Source organism: Strix uralensis, chromosome 6 (genome assembly GCF_047716275.1).
Source record: "Strix uralensis isolate ZFMK-TIS-50842 chromosome 6, bStrUra1, whole genome shotgun sequence".
Lineage (NCBI taxonomy): Eukaryota > Metazoa > Chordata > Aves > Strigiformes > Strigidae > Strix > Strix uralensis.
In genome coordinates, this window is record NC_133977.1 from 6,553,716 (window position 1) to 6,579,670 (window position 25,955).

The following is a 25,955-nucleotide window of genomic DNA, read 5'->3' on the forward strand; positions in this document are numbered from 1 at the left end:
CCCCGGGACGGCGCGGGGTGTGTGTGTGCGGAGGGGTCCCTTTGCACACCCGCCGGCACGCACCCTGCCGCGGTTGTTGCAGGCACCCTCTCGCACACGCACACACGCAGCTACCCCTCATTTTATTACTTTTTTTTTTGCACACGCACGGCCCTGACACCCCCAATTTTCGGTGGGGAAAGTGAAAGCGCGCACCAGCGCGCTCGCGGAGGCGCGCGGCAGTGCCCGGTTTGGTGGGTTCTTTTTTTTTTTTTTGAGCCGAAAAAGTGACAGCGCACGTCGCCGCGCCCGCGCACCTGCCCCTCGTTTTTGCAAGGGGGATGGGGGGGAGAGCGGGAGCGCGCGCGCAGCCCCCACCGCCCCGCGCAGCTCCGCAGGTGCGGAGTCGGGGGGGGGGGTGGCGCAGGGCGGGGCGGTCCCGCACGGCGCCGGCCCCCGCCCGCCGCCCGCCCCCTCGCTCCGTCCCGCCGCTCCTCCTCCCTCCTCCTCCTCCTCCTCCTCCCGCTCGCGCTCCCTCCGCTCTGCTCCGCGCCGCTCCGCGCGTGCTGGCGGCGCAGCGCCCCGCGGCCGGCAGCGGCGGCCGCCCCGTCGGCGCCGCGGCGCGCCCGCGGAGGGGCGGCGCTGGGGGCGGCGGCTCGGCGGCGGCAACTTTTGGGAGCCGGTGGCGGCGGCAGCGCGGAGGCTGCGCGGGGGATGGCGGCGGCGGCGGCGGCGAGGCGGAGGCGCTGAGGCAGCGGCGGCGCGATGCCGGCGGCGGCCGGGGGGCTGCTGTGGTGGAGCTGCTGCGTGCTGGCGGCGGCGGCCGGGGCCCCGCGGGCCGCCGCGGCGGCGCAGGCAGGTGGGTGAGCGGCCCGGTGCGCGGTGAGGGGCGGAGAGGAGGGTGGCGGGGCCGGCGGAGCGGCGCCCTCCCGCCAACTTCTCGGCGGGGCTGCGGGGCCCCGTCGCTTGCGCGGGGTGCGGGAGTTTGTTCGGGTCCCGCGGAGAGGAGGCGGCGGCCAGAGGGCGACAAGCCCTTGCGGGAGCCGCCGCACGGTAGAGCGGAGCCGGCGGCCGCGGATCTTCCGCGCGGCCCGCCGTGGCGACACCGGCTTACTTTATTTATTTTTTTATTCATTATCGCTCGAGATGATAGCGTGTTCCGGGCTGGGGGGATGCCTCGGAGCCCCCCGCAAAGATCCGCCCTTCCCCGGCGGCGGCTCTCGGGGGTCCCCGCTCGGGCGGCGGCTGCCCGGGGAGGGGAGGGCCGGGGGCCGCCGTCTCCCGCCACAGCCCCGGCCGGGCACCGTGTCCCCGCCGCCGGTGGCCGCGCAGGTGCCGCTGCCGCCCCGACGGGGCTGCGCGCTCCGGCGGAACTTCGCGCTGCGCCGGGCGGGCGGGGAGAGGGTTTCCTCCCCCCAGCCCGTCCATCGGCGCTGTGAGGTGTGTCCAAACACCGCAACGTAAACACGGGTCCGAGGGGGTTTGTGCAGGGGGGAGAGCGAGTAGGCGGCTTGGAAGTTAAAGCCAGAAAAGGAGCGTTTTCCTCCCGCAGGGTCTGCCCCGTTTTTTTAACTTTCTGGAGGGAAACTTGCAGCGTTGGCTTGATTTTTTTCTTTTTTTTTTTCTTTTAAATTCCCCCCCCCCCCCCCCCCCCCGTTTTTCCTTTGGCATCGAAGCAGCGCTCTCCGCCGCTGTCATGCGGGGCTATGCCGGTGTAGTCTCCCGGGGAGGGCACCGGGATCGTCTCCCGCTGTCATCGCGCTTCTCGGGAGCCTTTGCTGTGAATAAAACATTAAAAGGAAATCTCTTCAATCTTTGTAACTTCCCCCCCCCCCCCCCCCGCCCCACCCCCCCCCCCCCCCCCCCCCCCCCCCCCCGGTGATGCAAAATTTATGATGTTTGGGCGGGTATTGGTGCAACAGCTCCTCATTCTCACAATTCAGTTTATATTTTGGAGCTTTATGTAACTGAGATGATGATATGTTTGAGAAGTGCAGGAAGCGTGTCCCGGCTTTGCTTGCCTGGTTAGGCGTCGCAGGCAGTTTTGATCTTGGTGCACAGTTTACTTTTTCTGCGTGTGATCGTTCCCTAATCCTTCAGATGGGGAGGGGTGAAACGTTGGGCTGCTGCTGCTGCTTTCCCTGACGTTTTCTTTTCCTGCGGTTTGAAGCGGTAAATCCCAGCTGACAGAGCATTGCATTCCTTGTTTCAGGCTGTGCTTTGCTGTACCTTTTTGCCTGCTTCCTTGTTTACACGCAGCCTGTCTCTTCTCCTGACTTGGGACTTTTCTCTCTCAGACTTTGCCCGTAGCCTGCCCTGCTTTGGGGCAGCAGCCGTCCCCACCGGGCTGCTCCCACGCTCTCCAGCCCTCCTTCCCCACCGCTCGGACGTGGCTGTTGGAGTGGATGATCACAAAGATGCTCCCTTGCTGGATTTAGACCCCAGTGAAAATAAAAGGCATCGGTCCAGGGTCGCTCGCCTGCCTTCCTGCCGCCTCCGGGGAAGCCTCCTGGATCTGTGTAGCAGAAAAGTCTCTGCTCTCTGCAAAAAAGAAAATCTGTTTGTTTAAAATAACGGGGTTGGAGTGGTAGTTTCTGTTTGGAGGGGCTTGGGTGCTGCTGTAAGGAATAGCAGATATTAATGATTGACTCTTGCTGCTCACCACTCGCTGAAATAGCGAGGCAGGCTGGACAGGTGAGCCTTGATTTGCAAGTATTTAGGACCCCCCGGAATTTGGGCTCTCCTGGCTTTTGGGGGGCATTAGGATGAGGCTCTGGCTGCCACCTTCATTTTCAGCGTGTCAAGGGAGATGACGGTGCCTTTGCTCGTGCAAGCGAGCTGTTGGCCAAACTTTTGATTTCATTATCCCATGTCTGTTGGTTAAGATGCAAATGCGTGAATACGTTGGGTTTTTCGATTTCTTCTACCTCCATGCTCGGGCATCTAATGTTTGCAGTGCACAGCTCAGCCAGGGTCACGTGAGCCAAACAGCTTGGGCTGTTACCTGGAAGCTGTCGAGTCTTTGTTCTGCTTGGAAATAGCTGATAAATTAACTCCTTTTTCTGATATATGGGGATGTTGAGTTGTTAAATAATTACAGCCAAATTAACTTAGCACTGTTTGGAGTATTTAGCTGCTCTGAGAAATTAATTGTACTTCAGATATTTTTGCAGCTTTTTTTTTTGGTGGGTTGTTTTTTTTTTTTTTTTCCAGTGAAGAGCATGTTCAGGCTGATATATGGGCAGGCTTTAATTTCATGTTGCTGCTCCTCTCTGGGCCATGTCAGATGGGACATGCCGCATGCCTTCGGAGAGATGCAGCTCCCCTCCTTTGCAGCAGCCCTCCTTGGCACCTCTCCCGTTTATTCTGCCACGATGTCTATTTGATGGTTAAAATTAGGCTGAGCTTCGAGTGCCTTTGCAAAGGCATGATAAATATTGACTGGGAGTTTCAGCCTGTAGCTGCCATCAGATGACTCAGTCCCTGCAAAGGGGACGTCCCGTCTCGGCCCTTTTACCGAAGGGGAGCAGGCGCTGCTACGGATCCTACGGGGAGTCCCGCTCCCCCCACGCGTGTCTGGCTTCAGGGCTGTGCTGTGGGGATCTGAGGGAAGGTCTCTGCATGGTAGCCAGGGCAGGCTGCCACTGTCCCCGCGTGTCCCCTGAGGGCACTGCCAGCCAGCGCTGCTGCAGGGCAGAGGAGACAGGATGGGGTCATCCCCAGGGAGTCTGGGGCAGCTTTGGCACGGGGCTGCACCCTGCTGCCCACCTGCGTGCGCCCACCCTCCCTGTATCAGCACCACAGAGTGCCCCAGTGACTTAGCCCCTTTTTTTTTTTTTTTAAAGAGATTGATGTATATGTGTATGGATTCTGGCACTAAGAGCTGTGCTTGTAATTAATGTGGAAACAGTAATAATAAGGACCTGAAATACATGCCTATGAGTAAACCAAATGAGACTTCTGGCATTAGCAGCTCATGAAAGGAGAAGCCCTTCTCCTGAACCTGTACGGTGGCGAAGCGGGAGGAGCAGCCGGGGAAGCCACGGTGGTTCCCCTGCGAGCGTGGCAGCCAAGGGCCCGACACCCTGCGGGTGCATCGAGCTGAGCTGCGGGGGCTGCTTTGCTCTCCTGACCTTAATTTGTCATGCTGAGTTGTTCTGAAATGTGCCCTCGGTTTTCTAGCGGAGAATTAGCCACAGCCCTTAATTTAACTAAATGTTTTCTTCTAGTTTTCAGGGGATGTTAGAGTTATTTTTATCTTCTTTTTAATTAAGTAGATTTAAGCAAACCACAGCAAGTTTGCTCGCATTGTGCATGAAAGTGCAGCCCGTCATCAAGAGCGTGCACACGTTCAAAGGCTTTATGGAAAAAGATCTTTGTGCAAGTCCCTGCCAGAGCTGGTGAGCTGCTCGGGTGGGTTGTGAGCGTGGGGTGCGATGGGGTGCGATGGGGCGCACGGGGCAGCGTGCCTGCAGCCTTGCTGTGTGAGCATCTCTAGGTGGCAGCAGCCCCCAGGAGCTCCCAGGCAGCAGGACACGAAGCCGGGAGTTGGAGTTGTGATTTCCCAGGCTCTGGTCCTGCTGCTCAGCACCCCTCTCCCGCGCCGGGGAGCAGCTTTTTGGGTGCCTGGAGGAGAAGGGGGAGGGCAGGGAATCGGCCGACCCTGGACTCCTGTCCCCACCTCCCGTGTCCTCGCTTGCAGGATAGGGGAGGTGTAATAACGTGCTGGAAGAGTAACTCACTGTGAAGTGCTTCAAATGAGCAACGAAAGTTGCTCAGGTGACTTCAAGGAGGAGCTAAGGATGAATTGATAATACTCAGAGGTGTTTAAAACTGGGAGCGAATTTCTAGGTTTATATTCTAGAGGACTTAAGCTAGCCAGTAAGTTGGGACCAGAGTGATGACTGGGTACTGAAGGTGAACAACTTCAAACTAGGAATGAAGTGTATACTTAATAGTATAGTAACTGTTGTGCAAGCTAGGAAAGAAGAAAGTCACTCAGCACCAACTCGGATCAGATGGTCCTTCTAAAATACATGCACTTGCTTAAAAAGACAGTGTAGCCCATAGGGGTGTTTTTTTCTTTTTTTAAATGTTCATTCTGGTCCTCTCAAAATGCAGGTGCTTTGGCATCACAACGACCCCTCTCCTTATTTCTTTAGGCCAGTAAGGGTGAGCTGGTGCGTGGTGGTTGATATGGGACAATATAATGGCTCCCTGGAAGCTTCTGAACTTGCTTTGTGTCCTGCCTGCGCAGATGGGGGTTTAACACTGTGCAGCCAGACAGTTATGCTCTTAAGACTACTTTCTGGTAAGTGATGGCAGCTCTGGAGGAACAGCTAAGCCAGGTCTGCCCCTTTGGACTCAGCTACTCTCAGTGCGCTGAGGCAATTTTGCTGGGAAAGGAGCGGGGGCTTGTTCCTGGGATTTACTTTTTGCGGTGGCATGGGCGAAGGCAGCAGGAGGTGACTGTGGCTGGGCTGTTTCCTCTGTGTCACACATGTGCTGACAAGTCCTTGGGGTGGGTGACAGGCTCTTGTTTTCACTGACTTAAAGGTTTTCCTTTTGCAAACAAGCGCAGGCTGCTGGTGGATTTTATGTATGCCCACGTAGCTGAAGCTGAATTGTCCCATGGGAGTACTTGAGTCTGCCAGAAAGATTCATCATTTCAGCAACTTTAGTTAATGTTTGTTTAGCGACTTCTTGCTTTGGACGAACAGTTTAAGCCCTGCTCAGTGGCAGCTTCCTTGTGATGAGCTGTGTGTCCATGTGATAAATGGTCTCATTTCTGCCCTGTCCGCTACCTCTGCTGGGCATATGGGCACATGCCAAGCCTCCTGAAGTCTTTGAACAGCTGCTGCTATATATATATAGCTTTTTTTTTTTTTCTTAGCCTGCCAGGGAAACTAGTCCTTCTTCCCGCTTTGCATAAAGGGGGATGCAAAGTCCAGGACAGATGAATATTTGCTTGTCGATCAGTGATACCTGAGGGTCTCACACTGGCAGGTGTTTGGATAGCAATGTCTGTAATTCAAACTACAGGAGCACATACTAGTCACACTGTAAACTTCTACTGTAAGAATACCAAGAATATAAATACATACGAGGAACAGAAATTCATACTGTAAGAGTATCGAGAAGTATTTTTGTTTTCTAGTGGTAGCTGCTTTTTGTTTCCATGCCTGAAGCCTATAAACTCTAGCTCCTTACAAAGCAGGAGGTGGGAAAATAAACAAATGAGAAAGTAAGCCCCAGACTTTTAGTGGATGCAGTTCTTTTCAGAGCTATAAAAACCATCAGTCATTGTATACTGTTTCTGTAAAGTCCGTTTCAGGGATTTCTAAGATACGCTAATTTCGTGGTTTGTTCCTCTTTCTGCTGATGTCTATGCAGCTAGACATACAGTAACTGAATGGGCATTTATAACTTGATCTTTCTTAATCTTTTCCTAATAAATCAACGTTGCAGTGTGGACTCTTCTCACATGGTGAAATGACTCCTGTATCTCGTCACCCGCCTGGTGTTGAGCTTACAGAAATACAGAGTTTACAGAAATCTTTCAGAAACCTGTCTGAAAGGACACTGGTCTTGGGGACCCACCCGTAGCTGATACCAGAGAGGGGTGAACCCTTCCTCCGCAGCAGTCATGACTGGTTTCCAGCCGTGCCAGGGTGATGCTGATGCACCCTTGCCTCCAGCAGCATTGACCCACTCCACTGAATGTGGGGAGCCGGTTGTCTCCCTGCTGGTACGTGAGGTGGCACCTACCTGCCGTAAACCTTGGTGCCTCGTTTTTTTGGAGTGTGTACCAAATCATCAGTGCAACCATGAAAGTAAGAAAGTCAGGGAAATGAGGCCTGGCAGGGCTTGGGGAGGACATGGACCCCGAGGCAGAGCTCAGCCCTGTGCTGGTCAGGGGCTGAGCTGCCCCGTGGCAGGCAGGTCTCCATCCCAGGCTGTGCCCCTAGCATGGCTGGGGAGGATGCTGAACTGTGGGACATGCTGCTGACAGGTTCTAAATTCATGTGGGGAGGCTACTGTGGCTGTGCAGGATGTTATCTGACCCTTTGTCCACAGCTGCTTGACTAAACTGTCTAATAAATGTCTATTAAGGGTTGTGATACCTGACCTCTCTCTCCCCCCGCCCTGAGTTTTGTGGCATGATTCATTAAGGAAATGGGTCAAGTCAGAGGGAGGTTGAGGAAAGAAGCTCGCATGCCATAAAAAATAAACCCCTTCTGAACAAAGTGATGTTATGAGTAAGTTAAAAAAGCCCAAAGCTGTGTGAAATGGTGATGCAGACTTGGCTGTAGCATTGCTGGAAGAGGGCACACTACTCTTGTGTCTGGGGTTGGTGATGATACACTGGTTAAAGCTTTGAAACGTGTCCTTGTCTTACTGACTTTTGGCATGGCTTGACTCCTGCTGCTCCTCTGGGTCTCTCCAAATGGTGCTTCCTCACCTGTTTTCTTAAGAAAATATCTCCTATGGGGCAGGCACCCTGTGCTTGTGCTTCCAGCTCGGTGAGGTGTCCGAGCAGATATTGCAGACCTGCTTGCACGCTTTACGTTTAAGCACGCGCTTCGACAGCTCAGTGTGCAGAGCTGAATGTGTCGGGAAGAGATTTGCGGCAGCGTTTTGCTCACTTGAACCCCAGCGAGCTGCTGAGGACCATCTCCTGTGGATGTAGCTGCTGTGACAGGAGTTGGCACTGACAGGATGGAGCCGTTTTGGTGCACAGACAGGAAGAAAAATCATCACACTTAACTTGATACACATCCTAATGTTCAATTTCCATTAATTGAAATTACGTTGAAATATTGAACATTTTAAACATAAAAGTTTATGTACCATGGTTAGTATGCTAATGGAATATTTTAGTAATCTTTTAAGGTTAGCATTGCAGCCAGATGCAACCATAAGCATTTGTTCATAAGAATTATTTTGCTTTAACCCCTTTTCCAAGAGTGTCCATATACTGGTGATTGTTCATTGGCTGCACTGTGGCTGACATCCAGCTAAGAATTTTTTTTGATCCAATCCACTGTGCGAAGTTGAATTGTGGATATTTTTGCCCATTATCTTTGGCGGTAAAAATGTATATATCTAAATTTAAATTGCTGTTTGCTGAGGATATGTGACAGTATTTAGAATTAAGTATTATTTTATTATCTCTTTGAAAGGATAAAAAAAGGCTCATTTATTTCAAGAGATATTTCTGTAGCATGTAAAAATACCAGTGAAGTAGCTAATGTTTTCCAGTTGTTGTTGACTTCAAATTTAGCAACCATTGTCCCTGTTGATATATTTGATGCTCTAAAAATGTACTTGCCATTAAGTAGGAAGCTGAAGTGATTGGTAGGCAGATAATATTCTTTAGTAGCTATTAATAATGCTCAGAGGACGTACGCATTGGAGTGTATGGAAAAAGCCATGGAATTGTGTAGGAAGGAGGCAAAAAAAATGTATATGGCTGCTTTATTTGAAAGCTGCCTTTATTACTCTATCTGTATGTACCGCAGAGATTGCTGCCTGAATTAGCACATTGTGAGCGGGAGAAACCGATACGCAAACAGAATGGTGTGCAGCTAATTTTGTTTAGCAAATTGAGATCTGATCCCTGCTATTTCACGCCCTCTGCGAGCTGACTCAGTCGCTCGTCGCAGCGTCCCGGTGAAATGCTTGTGGACCCGATTCTGCCGGGGGCTTCAGTGGTGTAAGGCAGGAGTTGTTCTCCCCCAGAGCCAGTGGAGCTCATGGGAACAAGGGAATTAATATCCCATTAAGAGAAAATGGAAATTTTCAAAACAAGTGTAAAGCTGTCGCAGATTTTTCTCTCTCCTTTTGTCTGTTCCTTGAGCCAGAGGAGGGCTTTTGTGCTGGCACTGATGTGTCGGTGCTGATGTGCCCCCAGTTGCTGTGAGTTTCTTCCTGAATTTCGGAGGATTATCTTTGTATCTCAGAGTGTTGAGCTGCTCTTAAAATCACTCATGTTTGGATCCTCTCATGTAACACGTTCAAAACTGCTGCCAGCTCATGCAGCCATGCAGCCCTGGTGTCACCCGGGGCTGTACTTTGTATTGGAAAGATCATATTAGAAAAATGCAAAATTATTAGAGTCCATAAATAGTGGCGATAACTTTTACAGTATTCACATCACCCTCGTGCTGCATAACACTGAAGTCCCAGGCTAGATTTGCTTCTAGTGTTGCTTCATGTGTGACTGAAACTTTGTTATATCACAATATAACAAGCAGCTGCTGTGTTGATAATGTGGTGCCTGTAGCACAGGTGTGTGTGGGGGGTCTTTCTGGAGCTGCTGGCAACTGTAGTGATGCTTTACATTTTCTGTGGCTCAGTCCAACTTCTCAGAAAAGAAACAATCAGGTCTGTGCTGAATGTTTCTGTCTGCCCAAGGGTTTCGGTGTGTAGCTCAAACCTTTAATAAAATAGCTTCTTGAAGAGCCTTTTATTAGCATTTACTTTCTTGTAGTAACTAAAGATTGGGGACAGGAGAATGCTTTTTTGTTTTTCTTCTTTTGTTGGAAGATTTACAAATAGATTCATGCAGTGTTATTGGTCGCAAATTTCTTCCTGTTAATTTTATCTCAAGATCTTGGAGTCATAAGAATCTCAGTCATTGCATAAAGAAGAAAAAACATCTTTAGCTGTTCTGCGTGCAGAGAAAAGTTAAAACCCCTGTAGCTTAAGAAACGGGGGGGGGGGGGGGGGGGGGGGAAGTCCAAGAATTGTTTTTATAAGTCATGGTTTTTAACTCATTTGTAAGATTTTATGCAGGGATTGGTTGACTTATGGTTTTGCAATGTCTGGCAAATATTTCTGGTGACTTTGGAGATGGAAACATGGGTTTATTAAGACTCATAATAGCTCTAGTCCAATTGCTGCCATGACATGTGGTTAAGACATTAAAATATATGGGTTATGCCTCATGCTACAGTAGAGCAATTACCAGGTAGGTGTCCTCTGATACTGAAAAAGGATCTTGCCAAACTTTTGCTGTCAACTTGAATAATCTCAGTCTCACTGAAGGCCCACAGAAATGAGAAAAAACCATTGTGAATAGTAGCTTTCTCCAAGTAAAGGCCATACGAGGGTGCGTGACTTCTGTAGGTCCTGTCTGTCCCAGATGGATCCTATCTATTTGGGCAGAAAGCTTCTGCTCCAAACATTATGTACCCCACGCTTTTCCTGGGTTAAAAGTCTCTGAATTGTTCTAGGCTGTGGGAGAATTGCTGTGATATTTGTTTCCATTTGGGTTTTTGGGTCTAGCCCAACTGTTTTTTTGCAGTGATACAATAAAATGATATCAACTACAAGTACCTTTGTGACATCAGCGTTTGTCAGAGCATCCTTTTTCACTCACTGATGACTGGGCCCTTCTTCCAACAGGGAGCTTTGGCTAGGGTAGGGTAGCCCCTGTTTAGATTTGTTTGTCTTGCCTTCTGGGGCCAATAAAAGGCTTTTATTGTTTGTCCTGAGCCTTAATGATGTCAGTGTCTCCCCCAGGGCATGGTTGGTGTTTAAACACTTTACTGAGGCAGTGCTGCTTTGGGTTTTTGGAGGATGGAGCACTCGAGCAATGCCAGGCGAGGAGGAGGGATGCATTGCTGCCTGGGTTGTTGCTCCTTGATTTGGATGGTGCTGATGTGAGCCGAAGTGACAGGTTTTTTTTGGGATCCCAGCTAACTCTTGCAGAACATGTTTAAGATCACCAAAGCTGCTCTTAGTTGTATTTCTTAAACCAGTTGTTGATTAAATTCTTTGAGAACTCATATGAATTGGAGCATGCCTGCGTTTCTAGGAATATCTGGAATAAACCCCCTGTTTATCTGGTGGCACAGGCTCAGAGCCTTATTTTGCCAGGTAAAATAAGGCTTTCCTTGGGAGTCAACAGTATGAGGTGCTGGAACAGGATTGCTTCTCAGATCACACAAACCTGACTTAGTAATATTGAGAAGGGTGTATCTGGGCACCAAGTAACATAAGGCCTTAGTGGCATGTGGAGATGTGATAGAAATAAACATAAGCAGCAGGTACCAAAGTACCAGGGAAGGCTGGGGAGAGGAGCAAGTGCTACCTCAAATCGTCTTTGTGGTCTAAGTATAGGTGTAATGGATGAAATACAGGCTTTGAGGGCATTGGAGTTGCTTTTCCCCAGGTCTCTGCAAATGTACGTATGGCTCAGGGACTGTGATATTGGGTCTCTCCACTGACATGCACCCTGAGGGAGCTGGCAGTTACTACCTCAGCAATAGTCTTTGTTTTTAACACTCCATTTCTTTTCCACCAAGTTTGGGTTTCCAACAATATGATTACTTATGGATTTGTAAGTCAGAAATAGCTTGGTAATTGCTATATTGCTTTGCCTGCAATAGCAACAAGCGACTTAAATTTAATGCATCTTCCACACAGAAAATTGATGTTTGGCCAAAACTCGAGGACTCTGACAGTTAATCTTAAAGAGCTTTTGGTTGACATGTAAAATAGAGACTTCTGGATGACATTCACAGGAAAATTGACGGTCTTTAGGATTATTCCATAAAAGAAAAATACTCCTTATGATTGGCTGAAAATACTTGAGAGTGATTGAGTTTATGTGGAAACCTCTACTTTAGAGGTCAGTAGTGTGAAGGCCTGGGACGTTAAACGCTTGGATCTCGTGCAAAAAACCTGTGCCACCTCATAATTCAGAGCCTGAATTTTGCTTGATGTTCAGGGTTTGTCTGATAAAACCACACCTAAGAGCTGCTGACAGGCTTGCTAATAGTAGGTTTCTTTTAACGTGCTTTGATTTCTCCTCCCTAGAATACAACCTAAGCAGCAAGAATGCCCCAGAACAAGTCTTCCTCTGAAAAAATTACAGTAAGGACCTTGCCAGTGTTTCTGATTAAGATATCTGGCATGTTTGTACAGATATGTGTGCCTACGCTTATTATGTATTTTGCTGTCAATCGCAATTTAAAGGACTAGAAGTTTCAGCAAGGAAACTTGTGCCTCAGTTTGGTGGGCATGTGCTGCTTTACACCAGGGCTACATGGTGCTCTTTTTGGGAAGACACACATTTCATGTTTTGTCAATATTTGGTTTTGAGTCAATATTTATTAAATACAGCGCTTGTATTCAACAGAAAATGTAAGACCCAATTTCAAAATTAGGCCCACACAATTATGCAATCAGGTAATCGTGCGTGTAATTGCTTGTACAAATGGTCAGTTAGATGTGTAACTGTCCATTTGCATGCAAAATTAACCAGTTTTGCAAATTGGGCTTTGAATATTCATGGTAGAAAACACAGCTTTCTGTTGATGGCTGCGTTGTGTTGCACCTTCCCCTTCCACTGGTGTTCTCCCTTTATGAGCCTTGTGCATTTTGTCTTCACTTAAACGTTAGTAAGAAGCCACTGGAAGTGAAGGAAAAAGTGTTTTTTCCCTCTGAAACTCAACATGTGTTGGTACACTTTCAATGGGTAAAAAGTGGTAAGTGTCTGATGAAATGCTCCCGAAATACAGATTGCAGCACAGTAGTTCATTACTGTGCAAAAGGCAGGCTAGAGGCTTTGCCCAGTTGGTACGGAGAAGCATTGGGTAAATAAAATACAGAAAACCGAAAGCTACTTGCAGCTGTCTGGAGGTGTTTAGTGAGCAGGCGGCAGGTTGAACTGTAAAGCTGTGGATGCTCTTTCAGCTGCAGGTGAGCCAGCACAGAAGGTGCTTTTCTGTTCAGCCATCAGCAGTTTGTCGTTGCCTCCTGCTAGGGATAGTCCTGTCCCCCATGGTCGCAAAGTGTGATTCCTATATTACTCATACAATGGATTTTAATAACGTTGAAGCTGAGGTTGGTAATGTTGTTGGTGTAATGCATGCAAGCAGAGCAGTGGGGAGGAGTATGGTGGGTAGCCCATGTGCCAAAGGCTTACTAATTTAAAGCTGAAGATGGGGGGAAAAAAAAAAAAAGATGTGATGCTGAGGAGTGATGTGACATACCCGCCCTTGTACAAGTCGGGGGCTAAGCCAAAATCATCATTGGGCTCTCCTGAGTAAGACTAGTGCATTTGGGTTTTGCTTTTGCTGTGACTTTGTGCTCTGGGTCTGTGACAGTTGTTGAAAGAGCTGTAAAGAGTATGTGCATGTTACACCTGTGCGTGTGTACTGAATTTAAGATCTATTAACATGCATGCAACCTCATTGCTCTGGAATTAGCTGTTTTGAAAACATGTAATATGATGCTTTTGCAATGGCAAAAGCAATTGTTTGCTTTCTATATTTATATATATATTTACACATATGCACACATATACTTTAGAGGTGGTTTTTTTGCTTTGTCTTTGTCTGGTGTGCTGCCAAAATATCTCTTTTCAATGAAAGCATTCAAAGCCATAGCTGAAGAAATACTTGCAATCACCACTTTGCAGTTAGTACAAGCTCTCGTTCATCTGGCGTGGTCCTTGGGTGCTCACACGAGCAAGGTTTTTTTGTCTCTCTATGGCTGTGGCCGTGCTGTGTTTTAGGAAAAGGAGAATTAATGTCATCTCCAAAAAACCCCATAATAATTGTGTAACTAGCTTGTTTGTAGGCTCTAACCCCCAGAGATGGTGATTTTCAGAATTGATACTGCTTCCAAGGAGGGAGTACTTGTTTGGGCTTTTAGAGAAAGGCGTGTGCTTATACATCTTTCCAGACGGATGAAGGATTGTTCCCACAGAGTGGGAGCCACGTTCTTATCCAAGGCATCACCCAACTTCACCGTGCTTCCCTGTGCAAATCTGTAGAGCATGTGCCTATTTTAGGGTGCAGCATGGCAGTTTCTCATCTGTGAGAAGGCATATTTGGCAGAAATTTTCAGGATTTGTTGTCTGGGACCCCAGAGTTTTGAAACTCTAAACAGAAGCCACAGGCTAGCAAAGCTTTTAAGCCTGACCTGGGGCAGTGGGGTGAGCACAGGTGGGGATTATAAATATGTCTTTTAGAAAGCACTTTGGAGTTTTTCCTTGCAGCTTCAACAGCAGCTGTGCCCCTGTGCTGGCCTGTGGCAGGATGGGTGCTCTTGTGCAAAGTGCCCATGGCTCCTGCATAGGGGAGTTGAGAAGCAAAAGCAGTTTCTCATGTGTACTTCCTCATTAAAACCCAACCCTTTGAGCCCAAACCCCCTGACTTTCCCTGAGAACCAGCTGTCTTGAGTAGTTACTGCACATCAGATCTGTGTTCTGTGCTTTCTAGCACTGTATTGTCCAGGCGTGGATGCAGCTTCCCTTTTTTTGGCGTGCTTTTGCTGCTGTGCAGGAGAGGGGCTGAGCCCTGCCTGGTACCTCTGCTGCTGCAGTGCTTCCTCCCAGTGAGGGATTTTCCACACGGAGTCACCCAGTGCACACACGGGATGGATGCTTTGACTGGAGGGCCAAGTAGCACCCGGGTTTCACGCTGGGTTGTCTTCCCAAAGCAATGGTATGCTGAGCCCAGGAGGGATTAAGCAGGAGCATATTAAGGTCACTTTTTATTTCTGAGCGAGAGGTTTATGTCCTCTGTGCATATTAATTTCCCAGCTTGGGACACGGTAGAAAGGAAAGCAAATAAGAGTCCAAGTGTGTTGGGTAGCCTTGGCAATTGAACTGGAAGAGAGAGCTCAGACTAACAAGCTGCTTTTCCCTTGCACGCTGCATTAGCATGACTGCTGTAAAAACCGTGGAAAGATCCAAGCCTGAATCTCCAAAATGACCAACGCTGTATTTTCTTTTTGTTTATGCCTATATGGCATTTAATTCATTTTGGCTGGTATTTGTGGGAGGTTAAGGGGAGGAAGAACAGTGAGTTGCAGGTTGCTGTATGCAAAATTTACATCTTTCATGTCTTCCATGCATATAATGCAGAGCTTGCAAAACTCTTCATCATGCCTTCCCAGTAGCTTTGAGGATTACACATCCACAGAGGGTGAAGAAGATGGCATCAGGAAAAGTACAGTTTGTAGTTGAGCTCCAGCCAAAAATACAGGTGAAGGGTTGCCCCTGAAATGATGTTTGAACAATGCAGCTGGGAGCAGTGTCAGAGTATGTGAGGCTTCTTGAGCTCTGTCTTGGCACACTTTGATAAACTAAAAATCCTTTGACTTTTTTCAGGATGTGTAGACAGTCCTTCCAAATTCCAGTGCAGGTGATTTGTGTTTTCATTACTCTTCCGTGTAGAGCTCCATCAGCCTCCTGCCTTTGGGGAGGATGGGACCTTGGTAGGGAATTTGTGGGCAGGAGCTGGTGGCTCCTTAGCAGTTGCTGTAGGGTTGGTGTTGCTGCACCTCTCAGAGCATTTAGACCTTGCTGGAAAGGCTTTTGCAGCCGTTGGTGACCACCAGCTCTCCTTTCTGCTGTTGGCACCCTGAGGACTCGGAAATACGGTCTTGAAGACTTGAAAGCTCTCCAAAGGCATGAATTTCTGGTCTGTGGTCTCAGCTCAGGCTCATGTGATGGACAGCCTTTTGAGTAAATGCATAAATCCATAAACCGTTTTGGGATAGGAAAGGATTAAAAAATACACTGCATGAATTACAATACTAATTATATTATCTGCAGAAGAGCTAATAGTTATCCTTGCTCCATAGCAACTGCTGCTCTGTTACAGATACTGCTGCGAGAAAATGCAGATGAAAGGGTTAAAGTGTGTTATCCAGTGATAATGGATATACAGGAGGACACAGGAATGATCTCTTCTGAGTGTGTATTGGTCCCGTGGGTGAGAGTTGGCTGTGTGACTTCCAAGCGCTGTGGGGTCTGCAGGTTGTCAGGCTTGACCCCACGGGGCCGGTGAAAGCCAGCCCCATGGGAAGCTTGTGGAAGCCTTTTTGCATTCATGTTTGGGTCACTTTGCCTTCTCCCGAGTCACAGCTGCAACTTCCACAGCCTTTGGTACAGACTTGCTTATCTCTTAATCTGGCTGTGAAATAATATATTAGAGGTGAATTAAAAGATCTTTTTATTAAGGCAGTTCTGGCTTACTTTAAGCAACCTAAAAATAGGCTGTGGATATTCTTGATTTTCAGAGGCATTAGCCTACCTTTAAAAAACAAGTAAGGAATGTGGTATTTTATACACAGCTTTCGGCGCTGTATGAAAAAAAGCAGACTACAAAGCACAGTGCAGGAAAATTGATTTATCATCAATTTATTGCTTGGAGCTCTAGGCAAACTCATCTCAAGACAGAACAGAGATCTATAAAATCTTTTCATCTGAAACTATGAATTAAATTGGGAGGAACTGCTGATGAGAGATCAGAACCAACCCTTAAACCAGACAGCCTTTCGGGAATGGGTCTCCTGCTGCAGCAAGGGAAGTTGGAGGGATGATGCTGATTTACACCAGCCGAGGATGTGGAGCTTAATTTCTTACTACTCTATTTCTTTCCTTACTGTGAGTCTGGCTTATGCAGGAGCAAGCCTACAATACTCCCCCTGCTCCACCCCCCCCCCCCCCCCCCCCTTAATTTCAGTATAAATTTATCTTCATCGGCACATTTTGTTAATTTTGCAGTTTCTTTTCCTGATGTGTACTCTTTTTTTCTTCTATTGTGTGTGTGGATTCTTAAACTCCTAACAGGGTAACTTGCCTTTTTCAGCAGGAAGCCGCTGAAAACAAGCTGATGCATCTCTGTTGTCAGATCGCTATATAAATAAATAAAACCTGTTCATATATTCCCTTCAAAGACACAAGTGAGGCAATGCTAAAGAACTCTCCCACTTTTTTTTTTTGCGATGGGGGGGAGAAGCTGTATTATGTCAGCGACCTGTAATAAATAGCACCGCAATGAGAAGCGACAGCCTCATTCACCTTGCATCCATGCAGAAATAACTAAGCTCTCTTCCCATGCCTTGGAGGGAAAAAAAAAAAAGGAGAAAGAAGGGAATTAAAGAAAAGAATTGACCTTGGCTTGCAGTCGCTGCCGTACTACCAGGGAACAGTCTACCAGCAAGAGATTGAAGTTTTGCTGGCTATTCTTGCAGGCGGCGTATTGCCTGTGTTACTGCAAGCTATTCAGCCCAGAGTGCATGAAGTACGGTCCGTGTCTTTCTCTTGCTGCCTGAAAGTGTAGTTAGCTGAACTTTTAATTAGCAAAAGACAGAGGTTTGGAAGGCTTAAATATTTTAATGGAAAAAAAGGAAAGAAAGAAAGTTTTATACAATAATGAGGCGCAGTGTAGTCAGACTGCTTCTCTGCAATCTGTTATTTTTTTTATGTCCTTGATTTGTCACGGTTTATTATGAAGTTAAGGTAGTTTGGAGGCTTTCTTGAAATTAAGGTAGATATCAAATTAAAGGGGGAAAAAGTAAAAGGCCTATAAGATCTGGTGAAAGACAGACTGATGGAAATGTACTTTTGTACATATTTCTGTTTGTAACACTTTCTGTTAAATCTGTGGATGGTTTTCTTTATTGCTTTCTCATTGTGGTATTTGATTTTTGAAGTTTGCAAGAGGCATTGAAAAAAAAAAAATTTACTTTGTTAGGGTTATTATGAGATGGTTTTATACCAGCAGGTGCCTTCCCTTTTCTCTGTGCTGACTCTCCATCTCTTCCTCTCTTTGCTGGGATAGCAAGCATGTTTTGGGGGGTTGGGAATGGGGAGACAGAAGGAGAAGAAACACCAGCACTGTTGCTTTCACATTTCCCCTTGGTCCCCTGTGGACCAGACCCCGTGGCCTCACAAGCTCTGCTGGCTTTGGGATCCTGCAGGTCTGGATCCAGCCCCGTGCTGACCCCCCTGCCCCACTGCATGGAACGTCACAGGCACCCCATGTCCCCCCTTTTGGTAACTTTCAGTGGGAGCTGCTAATCCCCCAGTAATAGCCCAGCACTTGCTGTGGTATCCAGCAAGTTGGGATGACTAAACTCCTCCTTTGGTTTGCCTGGGAAAGGCGAATGGCAGCTGTCATATTGTTTTAGCATCAGGTTACTTCTGAGTGCAGTGCTGGTGTTATTTTTAGTGTGTGTGTGTCCGCCTGTCTGTTGTCTATATATGACTGCACGGGCGTCTGTTGGAGACAAGGGAGAATAGCTCTTGCCTGCAAAAATGTGGTTTCCCCTGGCAAGGTGAGAAGGGTGGAAGGATGCAGCGGGAAGAGAGCAACAGGGGAAAGAAAACACACAAACTAATGGTTTTTGGTGGTTTTTTATCATCATCAGCTGGGGTCATCCTGAAGTAAATACAGTTATTGGCCTTGCCCCTTGCTGAGCAGAGGAGGTGTGCCCGCCTGGTGTCCATGAAATTGCACTAGCAGTGCGCCTGGTCAAGGCTCCTCATGGCAAGAAAATGCAGGTTTTGCAGCAGGAAAGCCTGGCTTCCCACTGCTGGGAAAGGCTCTGATCCCTGACAGCTTGTTTGAAGTGATAGATAAGCGCATCCCATCAGTGGCTGCATCCCTCTGAAGTGCATCCTTTTCACTTAGCAGTGCCACTTGCCCAAAACCCACACTAAAACCTCTGGGGTTTAGCATGTGCTGCCCAGGCTTATCCTTTCCCACCGGTGCGGAGCAGAGATGCCCCACGGGAGGAGGTGGCACCTTCCCAAACTTCACCGGGGCAGAGTAGCAGCATGGGATGGTCCAGCAAAAAGCTGAGGAGTGGGGTGCGAGGCGTGCCGGTGGCACGACCAAAGGGGGAGGCTTTGGGAAGGAAATGCCGGGAGGAAAATGAGAGTCCTTAATGAAGTCTCAATGTGAGTAGAGGAGGACGCTTAACCCTTTCTTCTCGTGTTTTCCCAGATCCAGGGGATGGGAAGATGTGCAGTAAAAGCACTTTTCCCCCTGCTTCTATTTCTTGGTGAGATAAAATTTTCTTGCAGCAGTTTCTTTATTATGAATTTGTTTGATATTCAGTCTATAGGCAGTAAAAATAATGAAGCCATTTAGTATTCCTGGGGATGCCATGTGTACTTCTGAAAGTATTTTATTATGGTTCAGTATTAGCTAATGGACGCTTACAATAAACTGTTATCACTTGGGTTGCATTGCTTTTCTTTCCACTGAGTATTTTTCTTCTTTAACATAGAGTACCATGCTGTTTTAGTTCATATGACACTTAAAACATCATGTGGCGGCAGTTTACAGAGAAAGAAGGATAAACACATGTGTGCTACTGGAGTGATTCTGCCTGCTAGCTGTTCCACCTCCATAACTGATTTGGGTGGGGAGGTGGTCTTCACTCTCAATCCTGCCTTGGGGCCTGGAAGGATGTTGCCTGTGTTGACCTGAACTCATCTGGATGTGAAGATGAGTATTTGTCTGTCCTTGGCTTTGCAGCTGGCTCTGGTGGGCAACCTGTCTGGGTAGCTCTTCTCTTCTGCCTAGTTAGACCTGTGGTAACTTCAGCATCACTGGGGTTGGGGCAGAATTGCAAAGATTTGGAGCACTTGAACAGATGCAACACTCTTTGTAAACATCCAGAATCTACTTTCTAAAAGAACCTGGCTGAAAATGAGTAGAAGAGGTTCTTTACCCCTGCCTTTTTTTTTTCTTTCTTCTATATAGTGTTTTTGGCAGGTCAAAACACTTGTTTTGTTATCTAACTCCATTTTCCAGTGCTTCATTGTTAGATGCTTGTTAATTAACGCTTAATGACTGGGTTATGATGGAACTAAGGGAGTCTTATCTGAAGGCAAAGCAATTGGCAAATGGATTCATTATGATCACAGCAACTCTAATGAATGTTAAATTAATTCATAATAATGTGACACTTAAAATCTAATGTTAAGCATATTGTTAATAATTACAGATGCACTTTTGCCTTATCTGCTTTTAATATTATTTCTTTTTACTATGTATACTAGAGGGCCAGCTTTCCAGTACCTGTCTTTTTACACTGATAATTCCAGCCTTCTATAGCTGCAAATAGCTTAATTACCTATTTGTCTCTTTCACAATAATTAAATATACGGGCATGAAAACTAGGAAGTTGATGTAAATGTATATAATTTATTATGGAGATTCTGTAACTGCGGGTTGTTACATAAAAGTGACAGTGTAATTAATGAGGATGGTCTGTTGCTTACCATCTTTCATGGAAGAAAGGGGAGGGGAAAATGTCAAACATTCCCACACTTATGATTAATACAATACCTATCTTTAGTTATTACAGTTATTTTGGAACACAAAGTGATTTATTTTAAATAGAATTATATATTTGATTCTTAGATTTAATAAAAAATGCCTGAAATTAGTTTGACATGCTAAACCTGGTCTGACTCGTCTTGCTTGTATCTGTGGCTTTGCAACCATCTTTACTTTCTTGAATTCATTTTCTTGCTTACCTGCCATTTTAAAAATGGGAACTCTAAAAAAAAAAAAAAAATAAAGAAAATCATTGTTCTAATGTCAGTGAGATACAGTAGTGGCAGGTGGGAGGTGGCAGGCACACGCTGGTAAGGTGAGACAGGGCAGTGTGTCCCATCAAATGCTTTTACTGTTTAAAAATGCCCATTGCACCGTGCCTCAGGATTCAAAGGTGTTTATTAATACTTGCTCCAAAGCGCTTCACTATTCTTCTTCCCCTGGTCCCAAAGTACTGACAAGGAGGCTATTTGCCATGTAAAAATTTAATGAAGATGTCATGTTTGTGTTTCCTCGGCATTGCTTGCCCTGGCTGCCTGGGACAGGGAGTCTGGAGGATGTTGCTGGGAACGGGGTGGGGGGGGAGCATGAAATTAAAATGTAAGTGGAATTTCAACATGGCTAGAACATGCAAAAAGTTATCAAGGGCCTTAATGTGAATTCAGCACAGTGTTTAGGTTTCAGTGTGTCATCATGGATCTCATGCTTTGCTTTACAACAAGTCTGTGTCAATGTGCTTTACAGTTGAATTGACCGTGGTGTTGGGGCATGCCGTGGTCCGGCGGAGGCTGTTGAAGGAGCAATGTCCCAGCATGATTTCATCTGGCCCAGTAAAATGATTTTTGGCACAGAAGGCGAGGCCCTTGAGTTGTGCTGCTGTGCCGCAGCCATGCTCTGCCGAGAGCAGCAGGGCTGGGTCTGCTCAGCCTGGCTTGTGCTTTTAAATCCCACCAAGAGCAAAAGGGTGTATTTTTTTTTTTTTTAGAAAGAAGCAAAAAAAGTGAATGTTCATTCTGTTGGAAAATAGTGTTCAATAGTAATTAACTATTTTATTGCACCATTTTATTTCTTTCCCCTCTGCAAGGAGTGCATTACGGCTGTTTTTGCAGAGCCATGGGAGGTGCAGCAGTGCTGCCTTCTGTTCCCACCACTCCCAGCCCCCTTTTTGGGCTTCAGCAGCAAAACCTCTGCCAGAAAGGTGGATGTGAAATCCCTTGAGTTAAAACTGCTGCGAGGCAGCGCATTGGAGGGCTGTTTCTATTTTATCTTCTTTTTTCCCCTCCTGCAAAGAGCGTCGTGGAAGCGAGAAGGAAGGCTTCCGTGGGCTGTGTCTCCAAAGGTCATATAACACTTTATGTTTTCCCCGACGTGACACAGCGTGACAGAACAAAGTATTTATCTTGTGTACTTGTCAGCTTCGTTCTGCCGGCTCTGAAATGATGAAATACTACCGAATATGCTGCTGCTTGTTTCCTTTAGGGACTTGCGCTGATTTGTTTAAAGTGTCGTCTGCACCCAGTAAATGCTTCATTTATTACAGCTGACACCTGAAAATGTCTGAGGGAAATGTATCAAGGCATCGTACAAATATTATTTTATTTGTTGTTGTTTACTTATGTCCTAATATAAACGCAGTCTGTAATGATAAATTGTGGTTCTTGAGGGTGCCGTATGTGTTTTGAACTGCCACGGTGAGGTTTCTGGAGATGCGCTCCGTTTCCATCAGAAAAATGCGTTTTGACTCCTGATGGGGTCAGCTTAACTGTTAATTATCGCGGTGAGTCACTAATGAGCTCTTGCCTGGGGAACTTCATATGGTCTCTCCTCAAACTTTTCCCCATTACTTGTTCTGATGCTTAAGCGAAAATAAAAATAGATCTTTTGCAAAAGGGGTGTGGGGGGAAGTGAATGTTTGAGATGGTGATGTGACCCTTGTAATTATCATATTTGATGCAAAGGCTTTCAGATTTAACTCTCAGTATCATGTTAGGCTTTGTGGGTGATTTTTTTAAATGTTTTTTACATTAAGCACTTCTCTGTTCTCCCTGAAGGATAATGGAGAACACAAATTCCTCTCTCAGCAAAACAATCACTGCAAAAATAACGAACATCAAAGAGATGGAGGAAAGCAGTTTGCCCACAGTACTAATTGCTAATGTTATCATGTGTCAAAGTAAAGAATTAAAATGTGACTCCAAGTTGCTAAAAGTGCACTTGCTGTGAGTTTGATGACTGTGTGTGGTTCAGGGAAGAGGCTTTGGTGCCTTTGGTCTTCTATTCCCTGATGGTTGTGTGGGCTAGCAGAGGTACAGGCAGTGTTGGGACCTCCTGCAGTTTGCTGCTAAGAGCAAAAAGAACCTGTGGGCACATGGAGGAGCTGCTCTGACTGCTGCTCCAGTGGCACAGCTTTGCTTGGGCTTAGCAAACGCATAACACAATGTGTCCGCATTTTCCCATGTCCTGCTTTGTATTCATCTATACAATATACAACACATGTCTGTGTCTAAGCAACATACTGATGCCGTGTATCAGTATGGCAGGTGATGGAGGTCCATATTTTGGATGCTTTATGGTATTGAGAGAGCCCTGGCCATACAGCTATACTACAGAGGTTGTGCATTCACTGGAAAAGTACAAACCTAGAAGAAAAATAAGCATATTTAAAGGTTTTCCTTCCCCTAGATAAATAAGCAGTGCTGGGGAAGGAAGGTCTTCTCTATACGATGGGAACTTGTAAAAGGCAAATATATTGTGTGCTTTAATGTCGTTTTGTTTTACAGCTGTTGTTACAATTTTAATTAGCGAAATTAGATTCCTTGCTTGAATAGCATCCTTGTTTTAATTTACTGTGGTGTGCCTTGCACTTGGTGTGTGAAGGTTGGAGAGGAAGAAGGGCCCCACTCCTCCTCGCTGGAGTTTCTCACTACAGCTCTGAACAGGGCTTTGCAACAATGCTCAGGAGCTGGTCCAGGGCCCCAGGTTTCCTGGCATCCCCCTGTGGCAGCTGCTTCTCCCCTGCTTTGGTTCCTACTCCTTTCTCTGTTTTCTTCTTGTGCTAAGGTTTTTTTGGGTGGAAGGACTGTTTTTTCCCAGGTGGCTGTGCACAGTGGCCACCTGGATTTTGACTTGTGGTGGGAGCATTATGGAGACCATTGCTGTGATGGTAAAAGATAAATCTCATGCAGATGGAGTTGAGGAGCTCGACCACTATGTTATCTGTATGTTGTGTTGAGCAGTTTTTGCTGTTTTCTGCTGGGCAGTAGGACGTGTGTGCCCAAGGTGGTCCTGACCTGAGGTGCTCCTCGTCTGTATTTGCTTCCAGAGGCAGGGTGTGAAAACATGGCATTTGACTGCTAGCTGCTGAAGTGGCCAAGTTTCTACCCCAGATGGGGAGGATTTGGCTTGAGTGTGAATTTTAAAGAGAAGCAGGTGATCATCCCTGATCCAGCCTTGTGATCAGAGGTAAAGCAGGGGTGGTATTTCTATCCTGTCTTATATGAACCAGCCAGCCAGAGCTTGTGAGAGCTCCTTAATCACCTAAAGTTTGGTTAATCACAGTGAATTAAGAAGTGTGACCCTAGGTGTGGGGCTGCCCTCATCGTGTATGGGGCCATAAATCTCCCTGGAGAGGACCTGTGTGTCCCTGTGGGAGGGGTGGATGCTTGCCTGAGGCAGGGAGAGCTGTGCATGCTGGTCCTGTTAAATTGATGGTACTGGGAAGGTCCATCACGAGGAAGCTACTGGCTTTATGCTCGAGGAAAATTTGGCTACATCTGTCCCTGGAAGAGAAATTGCCTCCTGTCGCAGGGAGAGCTTCAATGAGGTGGTGAAATGTCCTCTGTGTTAAGGCAAACTCCTTTAAAAAAAAAATAAATAAAAAAATCAGTGTCAGTCATTTCTATGTTAATATTTCACCACGGCTAATTTAGCAAGCAGATGGTGGTCTGTATTATGGCATACGAGTGGGGCTTTTCCTTGGGCCAAATTATTACCTCCCCAGTTTTTAATTAGCAAAGCCTGCCAATTACCTGGAGTGGTTTTCCTTTTAATTATGCAGCTATCAGGGCAGGTAGGTAGCCAGCCTGGGGGGAGGAGGAGAGAGCTCAGTGGCGTGGGTGAATCCTTATTAGGAAAACCCATTAAAAAAACAAACCAAAAAGGAAAAGCTATGTGAAGGGGAAAGAGGAGGAGATGTGCTGCCCTATTGTGCAGCGCGCGAGCCCTCTTTCTGCTGGTGTGATTACTGATAAATAGCTTTAAAAATGCCTGTTTGGCAGGTTGTGGCATGTAGGTTGTTGTAGCACAAGGGAGGAAAGGTGAGGTCTGGAAGATGCTGTGGTTTGGCAGTCTGCTGGTTGTACACTTATTTTTAGCTCAATGGAGTTCACTAGTTGAAGGAGACAAGCCAGGAAGGAAAGCCAGCCCCCAAGCAAACTGCGGGATCCTGCTGACTCCCTGTGCCGGTGCAGGTGTGGGCAGATGTTTGCTTACTGCCAAGGAGTGGCAACATGCGGCGTGGGCTGATTTATGAAGTCTCTGGCTGTCATCTTGTTTCCTATCCCAGCTAATAACAGTCCAGGCAATGGGAAGATACTTCTTTCATAATTATAGACATCTCATTTTTTCTTTGAGCCCCACATTTAAATCATCAGGCGTCCTCTTCATCTGAATTGTTTCCTCTAGCTTATCTTCCTCTGCGAATCAGTCTTTTATTGTTGTTTTATTTTGACAAGATCGTTCATCTTCCCTTGGCTTTGCTGCTACCAAAACCCATTCCCCTGTTGTCCTCGAGGAGCGGAGAGGGAGATGGAAGAGGCTTTGGGCTTGAATTAGCCAGTGATGAGGTTGGGTCTCCTTTGGGATGGAGAGATTAATGCAGCATCATGAAATGTGAGGTCTGTCTTCACTTTGGGTGACTCTGATAATGAAAGAACATAATTAATCATATTTGGCTCTGCAGTGGATATGTAATCTGGGAAAAACACCTGCCCTAAAGGTGGCAAGAGTACATGAGGAGCAATGAAACGCAAAGAGGACCTGCAGCAGCCCGGGCTACTTCTGTGAGGAGTATTCAGCAGTGCTCAGGGGAGTCTTTAGGGACAGGATTTTGTTGCAAATGTCCCAAATCCTCTGTTGTTGTGTGCAGCCCTTCTGTGTGTATCCTCCTCAAAGTCTCCCCCAGCTGTAACTTGGTGCGGTTTATGGCATATTAAAAACCAGAACTTTATTGCTGGAGTGCAGGTTTGGGTTTGTGCTTTAGCTGGCTGCTGCAGCGTGCGCTGTAGTATAGCAATGTAAAGGAGCCCCTCTAACTCTCCACTGAGTCAAAAGCAGTTGCTTTGCTTACTCAAGTAGCTAATTCAGCCCCCGAATAATTATCCTTTATTTATTAGCATGTTAAAATGCCTTTAATTAGATTTTGGTGCAGTATCTTGAATCTTTTGACTTGAAAGTTTTCTTGCTCATAATTTATAAGTCAGCCCTTTGGTGTGGTGTTAGAGCTCCACAGATTATATGTGGAGCTAATTAAGCAATAACTATTGAGGTGCAGGGTATTTCCTTGGGATTAATGACTGTCTGGGAGGAGTTGATGGCCCAAGGTGTAGCCAAGGGCCATTAACACCAGCCAACTATTAATTCTAAGAAAATGCCATGTGCCAAGGTCATTACTACTATTAGAAGTTGAGGGCAATGAGGAGGTAGGTGTGGGGGGAGATTAAGTAACATGGGAAGTATACGAATTTTGAAAAAATGTAATATGGTTTTAATGGGTATCTGCACGATGCGCCCGTTGATTAGCCAGTCTAGTTCTTCCTTCTATTCCTCACTGTTCTGTCCAAAGCTTAATGGCCAGGATCACAGCAAGCAAGGATG

At 46.7% G+C, this 25,955-nt stretch overlaps 1 protein-coding gene across 9 annotated transcripts in view; it reads left to right on the plus strand.

Annotated features, from left to right (window-relative positions):
• The first annotated feature begins 705 nt into the window (after positions 1-705).
• ERBB4 (erb-b2 receptor tyrosine kinase 4) overlaps positions 706-25,955 on the plus strand; it is a 645,851-nt gene continuing 620,601 nt past the window's right edge. For all 9 annotated transcript variants that reach the window (XM_074872586.1, XM_074872588.1, XM_074872592.1 and 6 more), the window contains exon 1: positions 706-838. In XM_074872586.1, the coding sequence (XP_074728687.1) occupies positions 745-838 (94 nt within the window). In that variant the 5' untranslated portion in view covers positions 706-744. The remainder of the gene's footprint in view (positions 839-25,955) is intronic.